We start from the raw sequence: 19,024 nt of genomic DNA on the forward strand, positions 1-19,024 counted from the left end.
TGAAGTCTAGATTGAAAGCACAAGTTTTAGCAACAAGCTGGAATCACTTCTTCACAATTGAAACCTCAACAGGGCTGTCTGAGAACTTGTTCCCAACTTTGACTTGGGTTTTCTCAGACCAGTGAAGAAGGATGCTACACCCCCAAAAATCCATTTGATAAATATCGCATTTGAAAAGGAGCTAATCCACAAATGCACAAATGAGCAGAAAAGTTGTTTTGTAGGGCTTCAGTACAAAGACAATGCAGTACCTTAATAAACTCTGTGGACGGTAACTCTTTGGTGTTTTATTTATGTGCATCTGCCATGTTGGATTTAGTTGTTAACTTAGATGTTGAAACTTTGATTTTTGATGCATCATATGTAATCGTTTACACACTGGTGTAGGTTATTGTTTGGTTTGTAGCCTAGTAAATAACTGTTGTAGTGTCCTCTGAAAAAAAAAAGAAAAAGAAAAGAGGAAAAAAAGCCATTGGGTAGATTTTCGTTGCAGCTTCTATTCTATTTTGTACAGAGGACACGTGGTTTGGAGGAAAAGCAAAGAGAGAAGTATTTACCACAGATGTCCAAATACTCACTGGACACCAAGTTGCGCCCGTTTGAGTCGTCTGTGTTACATTTGCAAAAATCTGACATCCTGATGTGTTATTTATTCATTTATTTTTTGTAATTGGCATGCAAATGGCATTAGTGTAGATGTGTGACAAGGTTATGTAATTGGTGAGACGACCTTGAAAGACTTTCTGGGGAAACTGAAACTTTGAGACAAACCAAGACCAGCCATGGAGATGATGGAGTTGGACAAAGCAAAGACAGCAAATGAGTATGAAGATGCAGCAGGTCGCCAGGCACCAGATGCCCAAGCTGCAGGTACAGTTAAAGTTTGTGTGTGTGCGTGTGTGTGTGTGTGTGTATATGTGTGGCATACAAAAGAAAATAAATCTGAATGTGTTTTATGCCTGATTCCAGAAAAAGAAGAAACCAGTGAGTATGCTAAATTGGAGGGTCCATCTGAAGACATTTATTCAGAGGCTATACTCATGGACACGTCACCTAAACCAGGACCAGGTACATTTTTGTGTGATCACACAACTGGTATATTTAATGGCATTAAGATAGCATTTTATTTTATTTAATTTTGACAAAAATAAATAAATAAAATAAATACAACAATAAATAAATAAAACAAAAATCTATAATTAAGAAATAGCGCAGATAAGAGAAAACATCACTTGAATGAAAGGTGAGAAAAAAATTCTGGGCATCTCAGTACATCAACAGAAAAAAAAGCCACACTTTCTGTTTCCATATGATACAAAGATCAAACACCTAAATAGAAAATGAGGAACAAAAACAGTCTTTTTGGGGCAGTGAGTCAAGTGATTGCAACAAACTGATGGCTCACAAAACATTCCAGTGAAGAGCCGTCACCAAACATATGGCGCCCAACTGGCAAATCGTTGTTTCATTCCATCCCATAGAGTCTGATTTTCTAAGATTCCAGCTAATGAGCGCTAGATTGCTTGGGCAAACCAAACTTTTGCGCAGTGGGTTGGAGACAGTTTTGCGGGTGAGTTACTAAGAGTAAATGCGGAACTGATATTGACGGCAGTATGCAAATGACAATTCTGCTAATGTGCTGTAAGGGTAAATCAGCCACGTTTTTAAAGATGGTTACAGTCAGTGCTTAATTTCTAAAGTGGGAGGTCCCGGAGCGCAGAGGATGGGTGGCTCCGGTGCAAAAAAAAAAAAAAAAGAAGGGCGGGGGGGGGGGGGGGGGGGGGGGCTTGCGAACAACGTTGTGCGCCACACCGAAAATAAACTGGGCATAAACTGGGCATGTATAACACTAGTCACACCAAATCCGGATAGAGTACAAATTCCTCAGTGGTCCCTCGTTTATCACGGGAGTTACGTTCTCCGCGTTCACACCGGGCACGACGTGAGCGACTGCAGCCACATGTTGCCATGTAATCCCTATGTAAGGACGCGTTTTGGCACCAAACCGCGCAGCGCGATGCGAGTGAAGCGATTTTGAGTGTTTTGCGCGTTTGTAGTGTGATATTGCGTCGCGTCGTGTTGCCCTCCTCCCCAAGTTGAAAAATCTGAACTTTTTCGTCTCGTCGCGCTGCGATGACCAATCAGGGACTGAATATGTAGTGACGTGGAGATGTCTGGAGTTTGACTGAAGATATGAACATGTCCTGTCTCTGGTAGCAGCCTGTGAGCAGGACTTATGTCTCTTTTGTCCTTTATTTCACAATCATGACAGAGTTTTTGGAGCGGGCAGCAGCACCACAGCAGCGGGGAGAGGAGTTTCTTTTTTTTTTTTTTTTTACGTGCGTGCACGAGGAAATCATCCATGGAGATTATTTTACTTATTAACTACACAGATGTATAATAAAGCAAATGGTGACTGGTTTCTAAAGACAATCATGACAGAGTTTTTGGAGCGAGCAGCAGCACCACAGCAGCGGGAGCGGAGTTTCTTTTTCTTTTTTTTTTTACGTGTGCCGCGAGGGTCCATGGAGATTATTTTACTTATTAACTACACAGATGTATAATAAAGCAAATGGTGACTGGTTTCTAAACACAATTATGACAGCATTTTTTGGGAGAGGAGCGAGCTGCAGCAAGAAGCTGAGTTTCTTTTTTTTAAAAATTGTTTACATGTGTGCACGTGAACGGGACAGTTGGTCCTCAAACTGGGTCCCGCAGAGGCAGAAGGACCGCTGAAAGCGGCCGTCATCCAGACGCAGCTTCTGCAGCAAATAATGATACTCTCTGTATTGGGAGCTTTCCACAACAACTTGGCTCCGTGTGATCAAGGTCCGTCATGATGACTTGACGCCGAGCGGAATGGAAGCTCCTCCTATTTGATGACGCACTGCGGCGAATTTTCGCAGCGAAAGTCCACCCAAGCAGAGTGACACACCGGGCAAAGGAGGCGCATCCGTCGCCACGCGACCCCCGCGTCTGATCGTGCCTGGTGTGAACGTGGCGGAAATCCGCGAAGTAGCGCTATTTTTTACACTTACGTATTATAGATGCTTTAAGGCTGTAAAACCCCACACTACACACTTTTCTCAAACAGGCATTAACATTTTCTCACTTTTCTCTCTTGTGTAAACACTCTCTTTTTTCTTCTGTGCGAGAAGATTATAAACAGACACACGCAGAACACAATGCGCGGCTCTCCCTTCACTCACTGCCTCCGGGGGTACGGATGCGGGACCCGCAAAGAATCCAAGTCCTCTCTCGGTGGCCACGGAGCTCTGCGGCTACGGTCAACATCCGGATCAAAACAACGAGCGTAGCCTCTGGACCTGTTGCCAGATTTGGCACAATTCCGCAGTGAGTGGCAGTGAGAGCAATCGCGGTGATTTTTTTTTTTTATATTTTGTTAGTCAAGAGAGGTGGCGGATCACGGATCCAGTATAAATAGCTGGCGGAGCCAACGTCAGAGGTTCCGGAGCACGTTCCAGCTTGCTCCCCCTCAAATTAAACCCTGGTTACAGTCTGTGGTGTTACTATGTCCTCTGACATTTTCTTCCATGTATCCACCACTCTCACTATAAAAGATGTGAACTTCTTTTAAATAATTTCTTGCTGTGACCCCTTCAGTAGTTTTCTGATAATGGTAGATCAGGAGTACATTCACTTGCAGTATGCATCTTGTGATTCATTTTTCATGAACTGCGACACATAAGTGAACATGCGTGCTGGCAATGAAAAAAACAACCTCCAATCTCATTTAATTATTGTTTTTTCCATGGTGTTTTAGCAAACTAGTGAATAATTATGATGTGTTCTGCCTGTGGAATGCACACAGACAGGTTTGCTGACAGTTCTCTGTGTGTACCACCAGCAGTACACACAGTAATTATCCACAAGCTTGCTAAATCACCATGGATGTAACAAGAAATGAAGTCTGAAATAGGAGGTTGTTTTTATATATAGCAGTAGTCAGCACTTGAGTGTGTAGATGTTCTTCACACACAGGTTGTGATAGCAGCAAAGCTGCAGGAGTCTCTGACCATTGTCATTCATTTTCCCTATGCCGTGATTTGCCATTTTCCATGCCATTTTCCTTATGCACATGACCTTTAGCCAGGATTCGTGGTCTGTGCCCACCCTTGCACTGACATCATCCAGAAGAAAGATGTTGATGAGATTCTTTTGATGCTGCTGCCAAGATAGAACTGGTCTTTGGCTTCGGGTGTGGTTGTTAGTGTTGGTGCGCAAATTCAGACAAGGTTTGTGACACCCTCTCATGTAAAGGGGTGTAGGGTGAATGTTTTCTCAGTGCCGCCCTTTGGAGGAATTATTGTGGCCAGCCTAGTCACACCTGTGCAATAATCATGCTGTCTAATCAGCATCTTGATATGCCACCCCTGTGAGGTGGGATGGATTATCTCGGCAAAGGAGAAGTGCTCATTAACACAGATTTAGACAGAGTTGTGAACAAAATTTGATAGAAATAGGTCTTTTGTGTATATAGAAAATGTTTTAGATCTTTGAGTCCAGCTCATGAAAAATGTGAGCAAAAACAAAAGTGTTGCGTTCAGTATGTGTGTGTGTGTGTGTATGTATATATATATATATATATATATATATATATATATATATATATATATATATATATATATATGTTTTGAGCCAGACCCAGATAAAGTAGGGTGTGTTTCTCCATCTTTTGCATTCTGAGAAACAAACATGTCTCTATTGGGTGTGAACTTTTGACTCACTGGGTGCAATGTTGAGAAATGTTGATTTCTCAGAAAGCAAAAGACAGAGAACTGCTATTTGCTATTTTGAACTGCTATTTGGTTCTCAGTCTTTTAGTCTGTGCAAATAAGCTCTGAATACTGTTTTAGATGCATCAAGGACAGTCACCTAAAATCCTGCAGGTGCACGTTTATTTTTGGTAATGTCACTGGTCTGAACAAGGAACTGATTCAGTCTCGAAGTGCGTAAGATGCCTCATTTTTGGTTTACAGAAGTCTAAGAACTGATCCACATGTGCAGGGAAAGATATCATTTCCTATACCCACTTATTCCAATTAAGTGGGGAGGTTGTACCTGGCGTGAGGGTGTACCCCACCTCACGCCCAGATTACTGCTGGGAGGCTGGAGCCTATCCCAGCAGTCATCGGGCGTGAGGTGGGGTACACCCTGGACAGGACACCAGTCTACTGCAGGGCTGGAGTGAAAGATATGGTTGAGATTTTGTTTTAAATGCTTTGATCAAGTATTTTAACAATCAGTACTGTTTAATACGATAATAATATAATGTGATGAAGCTTCACAAACGTAAAATGCAGCATTAAAAGCTATTTGCACATTTATTTGGATATTAAATCAGATAATATTACATATGAGTAAGTCATCTTTGTGCATGCCCTTCAGGATACAATAAATCATTCAACTACATTTTATATCTTGATATATAATTATAGTTATAGTAATTATAATCTTGATAATTACAGTGGGTGATTTTAACATCCACATAGATGCTGAGAATGACAGCCTCAACACTGCATTTAATCTATTATTAGGCTTCACTCAAAATGTAAATGAGCCCATCCACCACCTTAGCCACACTTTAGATCTTGTTCTGACATATGGCATAGAAATGGAAGACTTAACAGTATTCCCTGAAAACCCCTTTTTGTCTGATCATTTCTTAATAACATTTATATTTACTTTAATGGACTACCCAGCAGTGGGGAATAAGTTTCATTACACTAGAAGTCTTTCTGAAAGCGCTGTAACTAGGTTTAAGGATATGATTCCTTCTTTGTTATGTTCTTCAATGGCATATACCAACACAGTGCAGAGTAGCTACCTAAACTCTGTGAGTGAGATAAATTATCTCGTCAGTAGTTTTACATCCTCACTGAGCACAACTTTGGATGCTGTAGCTCCTCTGAAAAAGAGAGCCTTAAGTCAGAAGTGCCTGACTCCGTGGTATAACCCACAAACTCGCAGCTTAAAGCAGATAACCTATAAGCTGGAGAGGAAATGGCGTCTCACTAATTTAGAAGATCTTCATTTAGCCTGGAAAAAGAGTCTGTTGCTCTATAAAAAAGCCCTCTGTAAAGCTAGGACATCTTTCTACTCATCACTAATTGAAGAAAATAAGAACAACCTCAGGTTTCTTTTCAGCACTGAAGCCAGGCTGACAAAGAGTCAGAGCTCTATTGAGCCGAGTATTCCTTTAACTTTAACTAGTAATGACTTCATGACTTTCTTTGCAAATAAAATGTTAACTATTAGAGAAAAAAATATCCTTAACCATCCCAAAGACATATCTTTATGTTCGACTGCTTTCAGTAATGCTGGTATTTGGTTAGACTCTTTCTCTCCGATTGTTCTGTCTGAGTTACTTTCATTAGTCACTTCCTCCAAACCATCATCATGTCTATTAGACCCCATTCCTACCAGGCTGCTCAAGGAAGCCCTACCGTTAATTAATGCTTCGATCTTAAATATGATCAATCTATCTTTATTAGTTGACTATGTACCACAGGCTTTTAAGGTGGCAGTAATTAAACCATTACTTAAAAAGCCATCACTTGACCCAGCTATCTTAGCAAATTATAGGCCAATCTCCAACCTTTCTTTTCTCTCAAAAATTCTTGAAAGGGTAGTTGTAAAACAGCTAACTGATCATCTGCAGAGGAATGGTCTATTTGAAGAGTTTCAGTCAGGTTTCAGAATTCATCATAGTACAGAAACAGCATTAGTGAAGGTTACAAATGATCTTCTTATGGCCTCAGACAGTGGACTCATCTCTGTGCTTGTCCTGTTAGACCTCAGTGCAGCTTTTGATACTGTTGACCATAAAATTTTATTACAGAGATTAGAGCATGCCATAGGTATTAAAGGCACTGCGTTGCAGTGGTTTGAATCATATTTATCTAATAGATTACAATTTGTTCATGTAAATGGGGAGTCTTCTTCACAGACTAAGGTTAATTATGGAGTTCCACAAGGTTCTGTGCTAGGACCGATTTTATTCACTTTATACATGCTTCCCTTAGGCAGTATTATTAGAAAGCATTGCTTAAATTTTCATTGTTACGCAGATGATACCCAGCTTTATCTATCCATGAAGCCAGAGGACACACACCAATTAGTTAAACTGCAGGAATGTCTTTCAGATATAAAGACATGGATGACCTCTAATTTCCTGCCCACAAATCTTAGAAACATGGTGTCTAACCAGATCCTTACTCTGGATGGCATTACCCTGACCTCTAGTAATACTGTGAGAAATCTTGGAGTCATTTTTGATCAGGATATGTCCTTCAATGCGCATATTAAGCAAATATGTAGGACTGCTTTTTTGCATTTGCACAATATCTCTAAAATTAGAAAGGTCTTGTCTCAGAGTGATGCTGAAAAGCTAATTCATGCATTTATTTCTTCTAGGCTGGACTATTGTAATTCATTATTATCAGGTTGTCCTAAAAGTTCCCTGAAAAGCCTTCAGTTAATTCAAAATGCTGCAGCTAGAGTGCTAACAGGGACTAGAAGGAGAGAGCATATTTCACCCATATTGGCTTCTTTTCATTGGCTCCCTGTTAATTCCAGAATAGAATTTAAAATTCTTCTTCTTACTTATAAGGTTTTGAATAATCAGGTCCCATCTTATCTTAGGGACCTCTTAGTACCATATCACCCCAATAGAGCGCTTCGCTCTCAGACTGCAGGCTTATTTGTAGTTCCTAGGGTTAGTAAGAGTAGAATGGGAGGCAGAGACTTCAGCTTTCAGGCTCCTCTCCTGTGGAACCAGCTCCCAATTCAGATCAGGGAGACAGACACCCTCTCTACTTTTAAGATTAGGCTTAAAACTTTTCTTTTTGCTAAAGCTTATAGTTAGGGCTGGATCAGGTGACCCTGAACCATCCCTTAGTTATGCTGCTATAGACTTAGACTGCTGGGGGGTTCCCATGATGCACTGAGTGTTTCTTTCTCTTTTTGCTCTGTATGCACCACTCTGCATTTAATCATTAGTGATTGATCTCTGCTAAGACTAGACTTAGACTGCTGGGGGGTTCCCATGATGCACCCAGTGTTTCTTTTTATTCACCTCTTTTTGCTCTGTATGCACCACTCTGCATTTAATCATTAGTCATTGATCTCTGCTCCCCTCCACAGCATGTCTTTTTCCTGGTTCTCTCCCCTCACCCCAAACCAGTCTCAGCAGAAGACTGCTCCTCCCTGAGCCTGGTTCTGTTGGAGGTTTCTTCCTGTTAAAAGGGAGTTTTTCCTTCCCACTGTCGCCAAGTGCTTGCTCACAGGGGTTCATTTTGACCGTTGGGGTTTTTCTGTAATTATTGTATGGCTTTTGCCTTACAATATAAAGCGCCTTGGGGCAACTGTTTGTTGTGATTTGGTGCTATATAAATAAAATTGATTTGATTTGATATATTTTGTTTTTGGACAAACAGAACTTTGTCTGCTCCTCACACATATGAAAATCGCATTTATCACATCGTCATTGTGAAATTCTGTATTTGTTACTGGTGCAAATACCCCCCTCCCTTACGAGATAACCTTGTGCAGAAGTGAAAACACAATTGTGTTTCCTTTATTAGTGTCTCTGCAAAAGACCAAATTTGAAATCTAGATGAGAATTTTCTAAATGAGTAACATAACAACTTATGAATACGTTTGTCTATTTTATTAAAAACCACAAGAACCTTTTTAACAAGAATAATAAAAACCTGAGTTCTCTGAAAGTTTGCCGCTCACAGACCACAAACAGGATACGATAATCGTCAGATTTGATGTACTTGTAAAACCACAGGAAGCTTCACCCAAATTAAATGTCAAAATAAAGTGATAGATATGGCTTAATTTGTTTTATATTTACGGATTATTGCTCCTGAACATAAATGATTAGATATTGTTCAGCTGGACATCCTTCTGTCTGTAACATGTCTAAGATTATTGCAAAGTACTGCATGTGTACTTCTATTACAGTAAAACACTGAGTGACCTCATTGTGGGTCACAGCCAGTGTGAAGGAAGAGTGTTGAATTGTTGTGTTCTTCTCTTCAATGCCATCTGTGTGAGATATAATAACTTCCAGTATTCATGGAGCGTGACGTTGTTTTTTTTGTTTTTTTTTGTATTTATGTATTTCTTGTACCAGGGTGGTGGCCAAGTGGTTAATGCGCTTGGTTTCAGTTCAGAAGGCTCCGGGTTCAAATCCCACCCCTGCTGCATTTGTCCATGTAATATGGAGTTGCGTTAGGAAGGGCATCTGGCGTAAAACCTGTGCCAATTCTACATGCAGATCCACCTTGGATTTGCCGTGGCGACCCCGAGTGCAAAAACAAGGGAGCAGCTGAAGGGACTTACTAATGTATTTCTAGTACCAACTTGTCACAAATTTAAAATCTCTTGACTCTTTGCTTCTTTTTTGTTTGAACCCCACTGGTCAAATTTGCAGTTTCATTTACTTATAATATTAAAATGTAAAGGTTAAAAAACACAATTCCAATAATAAAATAAAGTAGCTTGAGTGAAACATGGGCTTTTTGTTTCCTTCAAATTAAAGCAACACAGTACATGCGTCAATTCATCTTGAAGGACAGCTGATACTGTATTCCTCAAGCCAAAGCATCCACATGTAAAGTAAGTCCCTTCGGCTGCTCCCTTGTTTGCACTCGGGGTCGCCACAGCAAATCCAAGGTGGATCTGCATGTTGAATTGGCACAGGTTTTACGCTGGATGCTCTTCCTGACGCAACTCCACATGACATGGAGAAATGTGGCAGGGGTGGGATTTGAACCCAGAACCTTCTGCACTGAAACCAAGCGCATTAACCACTTGGCCACCACCCACATGTAATAATATAATTCTTCAAAGTCGTGTCCATTTCTGTCTCACTTTGAAAGTCAGAATTTCTTATCTGTGTTCATGTCGATCTATTTAACTTACATACAGTAGTGTTCAGAATAATAGTAGTGCTATGGGACTAAAAAGATGAATCCAGGTTTTGAGTATATTTCTTATTGTGACATGGGAAACCTGGGCCGGTGTCCCTAAAGTTGCAAGGCTAGTTTTCTGCTATGAGACACTTGGCGGTGGGAGAGAGAGCCCCCATTCTTCCCCAAAATGAATAATTAAACTGTAAAGTTAAGGTAAAAATGTTGCACAGTTCATCTTTAAAGGGACTGATAGATAGCAGTGTGATTGGTGTAATTCGTGTTGCACACAAAACATGCCCATGATTAATTCAGAGACTAACAACAACCCCTTTGTGCTTTGCACTCAGATTATGTACCGTTTAAATGTCAAAGTGGAGCTCTACGTGCTCCAAAAGCGCCTGTGTTATGCGCCGTAGACCGTGCGATATAGAACGTCAAGATAGTTCCCAAAGTCTGTCTTTAGTGTTTTCCATAAAACATAACTATGCAACATAATCTACAGTATCTTAATTACGTTTTAATTCACTGTTTCAAATCTGTATCTGATGGTTTGTTTTGTCTCTGAAACATGTTAACAACAAGCGCTGTCCTGACATGATCTCAGGAAGTCTTTCCTATCAGTTGTTTTGGAGCAGAATCTTTGGCTTTCCAAGGCTCTCTATGTACTTGTCTCTCTTTGCCTTCTGACACACTGTTTAATGTGCGACAGTGACGCAGACACACAAAGGTTTTGGGGGTTGAAAGACAAGTATTGTGCTCTTTGAATAATTTAAAAGACACCAAATATCACGTTGCTATAGTAACAGGAAAGGGGGCGTCTTAAAACCCTCACGCATGCAAGCAGTGGTGAGGCAGCAGACAGGAAGTCAGAGCAGAACAAACCCAGGACGCTTTACCACATCATGTTTATTAAATTTTGGCGTTATTATGGAGTGGGTAAAAAAGATGATGATGGTACTAAAATGTCATCAGAGTCAGAGTTATCAGTTGAACTAGAGGAGAAGAAAGGTAGGCCGGAGCAGATTTTTTTTTTGTCTTTTTTGCATAGGTAATTTGTTCAAAACATCTCACTATCATTTGGTTGATCTCTTCTTCTTCTTGTTCAGACAAACAGACTCCGGGAAACGTGCGTGCGTATCAAGCTGCGTGCGTAATCCTCAGCATAATCTGCCTGATCCTGCTGGGGGTCATCCTCATCCTTTCTATGAAATGTGAGTATCTGAAGGATTTGTGACAGCAGTGGCGGCACCAGAGTTTTTTTTCTTGTTGGGGGGGGCATGCTTATTTAATGGTGGGGTGACAGAAATTTTAGTTAATATGCAGTTACACATTTTAAAAGATGTGTACACACACCACTGACTTCATGAATGAAACTCGGTCAATAAAGGATAATTGTGTAAAAATATAATATAATATAATATATATATATATATATATATATATATATATATATATATATATATATATATATATATATATATATATATATATATATATATGTACTGTAATGGATTTAGGAGCTGCGCTGCGCTGACGCCTCAGCTCAGCAGCTTGAACAGTGCAGATCTGTGTAACTTTCAACACTAATATTTGGGAATGTGTGTGTGTCAGAGTAAGTTTAATACTTTCCTGACATAATTTAATGTAATGTAATGACATAATTTAATGTAATTTAATTTTACTGACTCAATATCCAGGTCAAAATGGCATTTTAACACGTATTTTGCGAGCATTTTTCTGAGTGTGTTTAGTCATGGATCTCCATTGAAAATTCATTAACATCTGGGAACTTCATCTATATTTTGCCCAGTTAGGAGACATCATGTCACTGTTCAAAAAAAATTATATACAGATAATATCATAAAATGCATTAAAATTGTAATCCTGCGAAGTAATCACCATTTTTACTAAATATACCTGTAATCTGAATACGTCTTTTTTTCTGTAACTGTAGCGGAATACAGTTACCTTTTTTTGTATCCTAATTACGTAACACCGTTACATGTATTCCGTTACTCCCCAAGCCTGCTGATATTAGGGAGTAAAAAAAAATTACAATGCAGATATACACATAACAATGGCAGTGATTCCTAACATGTTGTCACATCCTTATGACAAAGAACTTTAATTAAGGCTATATGTTTTACAATTTCAACATAAACTTTATTATGAATATCTATAAGTATAACCAACAACCAACCAACATACATCACTCTGCCCTCTATTTTGGCCTTTGCCTAGCCAGCAGCTTAGGGACCACTGTCTCTTGTCACTGTAAAATGTCCACTTTAAATTAAAATGAATGGCAGCTGGTTGCTTTGCCTCCATCTTGTAGCTAATGTGGCCAAGGTGTGGGATGAGGGTCCCAGCCATGCTTGACAGCTTTGTATACAATGCAGTTGGTGCATCCTCTGCTGGACAAACTACATAGTAGCACCATTTTCAACAGCCAAATATTTTTTCTGCATCATTTATTTTGTTCATATATACTTTTCATATTGGTAAAAATAATGCTGATACCCATACAGTATGTTTGTTAAAGGCTCATATCAGCCGATAGATTATCGGCCAACTGATATATCAGTCAGGTTCTACTTTTTACAGCAATAAACTGTTGTATGTTACAGTAAGCACGCTGTAGATTAACATTCCCCGACTGTCAACTAAAATGAAAATTTGTAGTGTACTATCATGCCACAATAATAGATGTGCCTATAACAACAGGAATAAAACAAAGGTGTTCCACAACTGCAGCTTAACTCCCTAATGTTGTTCCTGAATAACCCCACCCTTTTTTTTTTTGGAATTTGTAGCCCAGACTGGACACACAGATCAGGAGGCAGGCTGCAGCTTTGAACATTGCAAAGTCTACTTGCCCAATATTCTACAGAGATGTGAGTGCAACAACACAATGTATAAAATGTAAAAAAAAAAAAACAGTATTAAAACACGTCACTGTGCCTTTCTGTCAAAATTCTGCTTTCACAGCAGCAGTAGATTCTGTTTTGTATGAACTCCAGAATTCTTATTCCAGAATACAATATATATTTGAGTGGAAACCAGTTGATCATTCATATTTGGATATTGATTTATTGACACTGAATGTGGAGCTCATTAAAAGCATAGAAGAATATTGAAGTTGATACAGCTTTTCAGTGAATAATTTATTAACTTAGTCAGTTTGTCCATAGGGGTTCTTTGTTGTTGGTTCAGTGCTGGATCCCACTCTCTCTCTCTCTCTCTCTCTCTCTCTCTTTCCAGATCATAAATGCCAGCTGTGTGCTAAAGGATGGCTGACGTTTGAGGGATGGTGTTTCTACGTGTCCACGTTCAGGCTGAACTGGGAGGAAAGTGAGAGGAACTGCAGAAACAAAGGAGGATCTCTGGCTGTAATCACTGACAGCAGAGTTCAGGTATCTGTGATGTCATTTAAAATGGTCACGTTATTCAAAATAGTTTTTTGGAAATTGTACTTTTTAAAATTAAGCATATCACAATTCTGTGATTTTGCAAGGGTTTTTAGTGATTTTACAGTCTGGCAAAGATTGGAACTGAGGATCCTCTGGGCTCAAGCCCACCATTTAACCTCTAGACCATCATCTCCCTGCAAAGTCTTGGGAATTATTGGTTGAGCAGAAAGGATTAATAAGTAGAACAGTTTTGACTGTTGAATGCTTGGTCTCCAAAGTGATGGTCAAACAAGGCCAAAGTCCATTAGATTCTATCACATCTGATATGTTGCCCCGTAATATGGTAACAATTCTTTTAAAAAACCCTATAAACTTGACCAATAATTTGCATCACTTTTTACCAGAATTGGAGCAACTGTGCAGTTGTAAGCTGAGTTCAGAGGTCTGACTGCATGCATGCTACTTGATGCAGTAGACGTTGTCTGTCCTTTCAGATCCTTTTACTGTATTTCAAATATCTGTTATAATCTTCTTTGCTGTGTGGTTAATTGTCTTAACAGTTCATCTAAGATGTCTGTGCTCTTGTGTTCCTGTCAGATGAAATTTTCTTATTTAATTTACATTAGCGCATGTTATAATTTTTAGCAGCTATCAGTAGCTTGATGATGTTAGACTCAATTAATCCACAATTACAGAAGAAATAAGAGGGTCATACTTTTTAATGCCCACGCTGAAGTCACCCATTTAGGAAATCACTGCCCAGTCCCCAAAAATCTGATTTAATAAAACACTTGAATCAACATTAGCCTGTTAGCTGTTCATTGTATCTCTGAGAAGGGGTGTATTCTGGCTTCATTCATTCCCACCCAGGTCATGCAGGGTCTTGCCCACACACACACCACCTCTTTACCCACTCATGGGTTACCCGGGACATGAGCGGAGTAAACACTGCCGATATGGCAACACCCAAAGCAGCATTTTTTGAGCTTCACAATGGCTCTTCCGGGCCTTTTCAGGAAACCTATGGATGATGTGATAGAGGGTTGTCCACTATATATACATAGTCTATGGTTAGAAGGTGCCATCCAGACTGAAATATGTTCTTACTAGTATGCTTAGTGGGATTCCTCCTTGGCTGATCAAGTAGGGCCTAGTTCTTGTAAGTGAACAGGTAGTGAGTTTTGCTAGTTGTTTGAAAACATTCCCTCAGAGTTGGTGTTGTTGACAGAATGTGGCCATTGACCACATCATTTTTTTTTTTAAACTTTTAGTTAACAATGTACAAATGTACTAATGTACAAACAAGAATGGCAATATTGAATTGGAAGTCCAGAAGTAGACATAAGAGAGGCATACAAAAACATAAATAAAGAAAAAATAAATAAAATACATTTACAAGTGGGGTACAGATATTCAGATTAGTCCATATTTGTGGGAAATTCGAGTAAGGCTTCATACAGGTTTTTATGTGTTTTAACATATTTCAGAGATTTCATATATAAATGGAAGTTATTTAAAAAGACTTTAAAGACAGGGGGTGATTTTAGCACTCTTTGCTTATGAATAAAAAATTTGGCTAAACAGAAGATTAGGTTGCTACAGAGTTCATCATTTTTGTTCTTCAATAATATTCCAAATGTTATTATGTCTGTGGTAATAGATTCTGGAAGTATTATTTTTTGTTTCAGCCAAAGATCCAAGTTAGTCCAAAATATTTTGGTTGTGTCACATTCATAGAAAATATGGTCTATTGTCTCTATATCATTTTCACAGAAGAAGCATTTATTATCATCAATGTTGAAACGGTTTCTAGTTGTTTGAAAACATTCCCTCAGAGTTGGTGTTGTTGACAGAATGTGGCCATTGACCACATCATCCCAGTTACAGGTGAAGTGTCTTCATAAGTGTGCTGCTGACCTGTGTGTTCTTTAGGTTACAGTGAATATACTAATTAATTTCAATCACAGTGATTGAGAATCTGAGGAAACATACCCAACTCATTAATCAGAATGAAATACCTGAATCTGTTCAGAAATTCCATCAGAATGACGAGGGTGGTGTAATCCTTTGCAGTGTCAAATAGGAAAATATTAGCACCCATTATCCATGTAAATGTTCAAACAGATTGCCCTCTAGATAGTCCCTCAAAGGTTTATCACTGTTTAAAGGAAGTGGAACAGAAGCATGTTGTGTCTTATTGGCTTGACAGTTGTTAGTGTTTTTATAAGGATGCATGGTCTTGGGGATTATTGAATGATTCAAAGACAATTTATGGCCGATATTAGTTTGTTGAACACTTGTATAAAGGTCAAGTCGGAGCTTGTGCTGGTGCCTAATATATGTTACTACATCGACCACACATTGGAACCACCTTGGATCCTGGATGTCCAGCATGCAGCCAGACAGAGAACTGGTCCAACCCTGCCTCTGGAAAGTAACCATCTATCTGTTGCAGCCACGTGAAACATGGGCATCTTGTTGGCCTTCTCTCATTGCTTGGATCCTCAGCGCCCAACCATCTGTATGCTGGATCATACTCAGAGAAATGCATCACATCGCATATGGCCAAAATGTCAGAGCAGAAGTTCCCTCATAATGCAAGTTGTACTCCTTATTTGTTTGTTTAACACAGTCAGAGTGGCAACCAAGGATCCTTCCGAGAGACCTCGTACAAAAGATATCTAGCAGTCACCTTAGCTGACTGGTTAGTGTAAAGGTCCCAGTACTTTAAGACAGGAAGCACCATTTGCCTAAAGACTTGGACCTTCATTCTCCTGCAATGACGTCAGCATCACCAAACACCTCTGTTCAGTGATGTCATGAATCATTCGTTCTTCCCAAGTGTCTGATTTCAAAGGCCGAGGACTCAGAGACGTGAATGTCACTGCGGCGCCTTGTACGTACAAAGTGACACCCTTTAATCCCACTTTGTTCTTTGCATAATCACATATAATTGTGCATTAAAAACAAATCAAAACAGTAAAACCTTGACATAACCTTGAATTATACTTTTTTTTTTTTTTTTACTAGAGCTTTCTGACTCAGAAGGGGATGGCCAAATACTGGATTGGTCTGAGACAAAATGGAACCAACTGGAACTGGGTCAACTTTGAGACACTGGGAGAGAGGTAAGCACTCCTGAGAATTTGTTTGAAGAGTAAATAAATGTAATTTTGGTGGGATCACAAAAGGTTGTTTTATTTTTCCTTGCAGTTTTTGGGCAGAAAGAAAGTCTGAGGGGGATTGTGGGATCCTGAACACCTATGAACCCCCTGAGAAGAACTGGATCAAAGCGTCTTGTAAGGCCGCCACCTACTTCATCTGTCAGAGGCAACTCTAAAATGATTTGTACAGAACTTAGAGCAAACCAATTTACTGCTGACAAATGTCACCTTCTTAATAAAACTCCAGGTCATGTTTTTCACTTCACATTCCAAACAACGGATTACACTGTAAAAGTGAATCAAGCTTCTTAATGTCATTTCTACTTTTGCACTAAAGGCAGCGAGTGAGTTTTTCTTTTATGAATATAAGTTCTTATAAACTCTGATCAGGGTAACTAAGTGATATTAATCCTTTAATGTTCATCTTAACCATTTGGTAAAGCATATTGATATCGACGACACTCTACTGAAAAATATCAGCCCATTAAAGAGTTAAATAAATGAGAATATGACTTTACATACTGCTGTACCACACATTTCAAAGACTATCAGTAAATTTCTGTTTCAGATTTTTTTTTTTATTCACATAGAAAAGTTAATAAATGTACAGAATAATTTGAAAAGTTGTGCTTGGTTTTAACTTACATTAACATTTAAGTTCAAGTTTATTTGCCATTTGCAGTATTAAAACCACATTGGAAAAAGGGTGCGAGGAACTCAAAAGTGCACTAGCAAGACATAAACAATAAAAAGACATAAAAGAACATTAAAAAATGCCATAAAAATGACAAAGCCACAGAATAATTTAAGATACATTTAAAACTAATCAAAGAGTGTTGATCATTGCCACGGCTTGTGGGAAGAAACATTTTCTATAACGTGATGTCCCACATTTAATAGACCGATAGCGCCTACCCGAGGGAAGAAGCTCAAAGAGGTCCCTGGAGGGATGCAGGAGGTCTTTAGTAATAGCCAAAGACCAAGACTTAAGCCTTTTTTTTGTAAATGGCCTCCAGGACAGACAGTTCCACACCAATAGTCCTACTGGCTGAACGAACCACTCTATTCAAAGCCTTCCTTTCTTTAGCAGTGGCATTTCCAAACCATGCAGTTGTAGAGTTTGTAAGAAGACTTTCAATGCAGCTGTGATAAAAATTTAAGAATTTTCTCTGTTTTCTACAGCATAATACTGCAAGAAAAACAAAACAAAACTGCACCATTAAATATAATAGAACTAAACCAGCTGAGTCCTTTTGTTGCATGTGTGTTCAGTAAATATAATCAACACTTCGATTTATTTGAGTTGTTTATTTAGCACAAAATAAAACTCGAACAAAAAATTATATATAAACATAAAACAATAAAAGAGAGAGAGAGAAAAAAGATACAATATAAATAATGTGCAAGGCAGTGGTGGAAGCCAAAAAGGCTCATCGAAAACCGACTTCCGAACAAAAGCAAACAAAGCACAGCAGTATACAACAGTATTACACCAGTTTATCTCAAATAATATAAACAAGTCAGTGTAAATAATCCTGCAGGATCACTGCTTTTAGTCCACTTTTATATCTATATAAAGTGATGGATGGATTTACATTAGATGTACTGTATCATTCCAAGATTTGACACCATGGTATCTGATGTGATGCTGATAACGAGTCACTCTACGCGAAGGTAAATGCAAATGTGCAGCCTGCCTGGTCGGATAATTATGAAGTTGATGGTTATGCACAAAATTATATTTAATTAAGGAAGGCCACTTAATATCATAGAGAGCTCTGAAAACAAAAGTACAGGTCAGGAAAATATTTATGTGGAAGATATTTAAGAGCTGCAATTTAAAAAACAGCAGCACTCGGAGCACAAGGTTTCGAACGAGTAGCTATTCAAACAATTTTTTTCTGTAGAAGAAATATTTTGTTTATATAAGTTGCAAAGGTACTTCCCCATACAATATTACAATAACTTAAATATGGATAAACTAAACTATAATATAATGTTAAAAGACATTTGTGATGTACTAAATGTTTTATTTTGCTTATGATTCCTGTTAACTTGGTTATTTTTTTACAAATATGATCAATATGTTCTTTCCAACACAGTTTCTCATCTATCCACACACCCAAAACCCTTGATGTTACTTCACTGTTGATGCAAATTTTCATTAAACCATGATTAAATTTTTTATTGCCAGCAAATAACATAAAATTAGACTTTTTTTACGTTCAACGATAATTTATTGTCTTTGAACCAGATTGAATAATTCAAAAGATAGTTATTTAAGATACTAACCAATGCTTGTGCACAGAATGCTAATATGTACAGTAGACTGCAGAATAACTGGAGGTGACACATGGGACACAGAGAACAGAGACCTAGACGTATTTGATGACTTGGTCTTCGTCCTGCTCCATGTCCAAACCCAAAGCACTGTGGCGAATCAGCTGCCAGCCTGTCAGAGAACTTCTTCGTTTGGGTCTAGCACCATTGGGTCATTTCTGTC

At 38.8% G+C, this 19,024-nt stretch overlaps 1 protein-coding gene across 1 annotated transcript; it reads left to right on the top strand.

Moving 5' to 3' along the window:
- The first annotated feature begins 627 nt into the window (after positions 1 to 627).
- On the top strand, positions 628 to 16,729 carry LOC117514220 (killer cell lectin-like receptor subfamily B member 1A). Its single transcript, XM_034174577.1, has 7 exons — positions 628 to 870; positions 970 to 1,068; positions 11,054 to 11,158; positions 12,761 to 12,841; positions 13,209 to 13,360; positions 16,388 to 16,485; positions 16,571 to 16,729. The coding sequence occupies exons 1-7, from the start codon at positions 783 to 785 to the stop codon at positions 16,695 to 16,697; spliced, it is 750 nt and encodes a 249-aa protein (XP_034030468.1). The 5' UTR covers positions 628 to 782; the 3' UTR covers positions 16,698 to 16,729.
- The last annotated feature ends 2,295 nt before the right edge of the window (positions 16,730 to 19,024 follow it).

This window comes from Thalassophryne amazonica, chromosome 7 (genome assembly GCF_902500255.1).
Source record: "Thalassophryne amazonica chromosome 7, fThaAma1.1, whole genome shotgun sequence".
NCBI lineage: Eukaryota > Metazoa > Chordata > Actinopteri > Batrachoidiformes > Batrachoididae > Thalassophryne > Thalassophryne amazonica.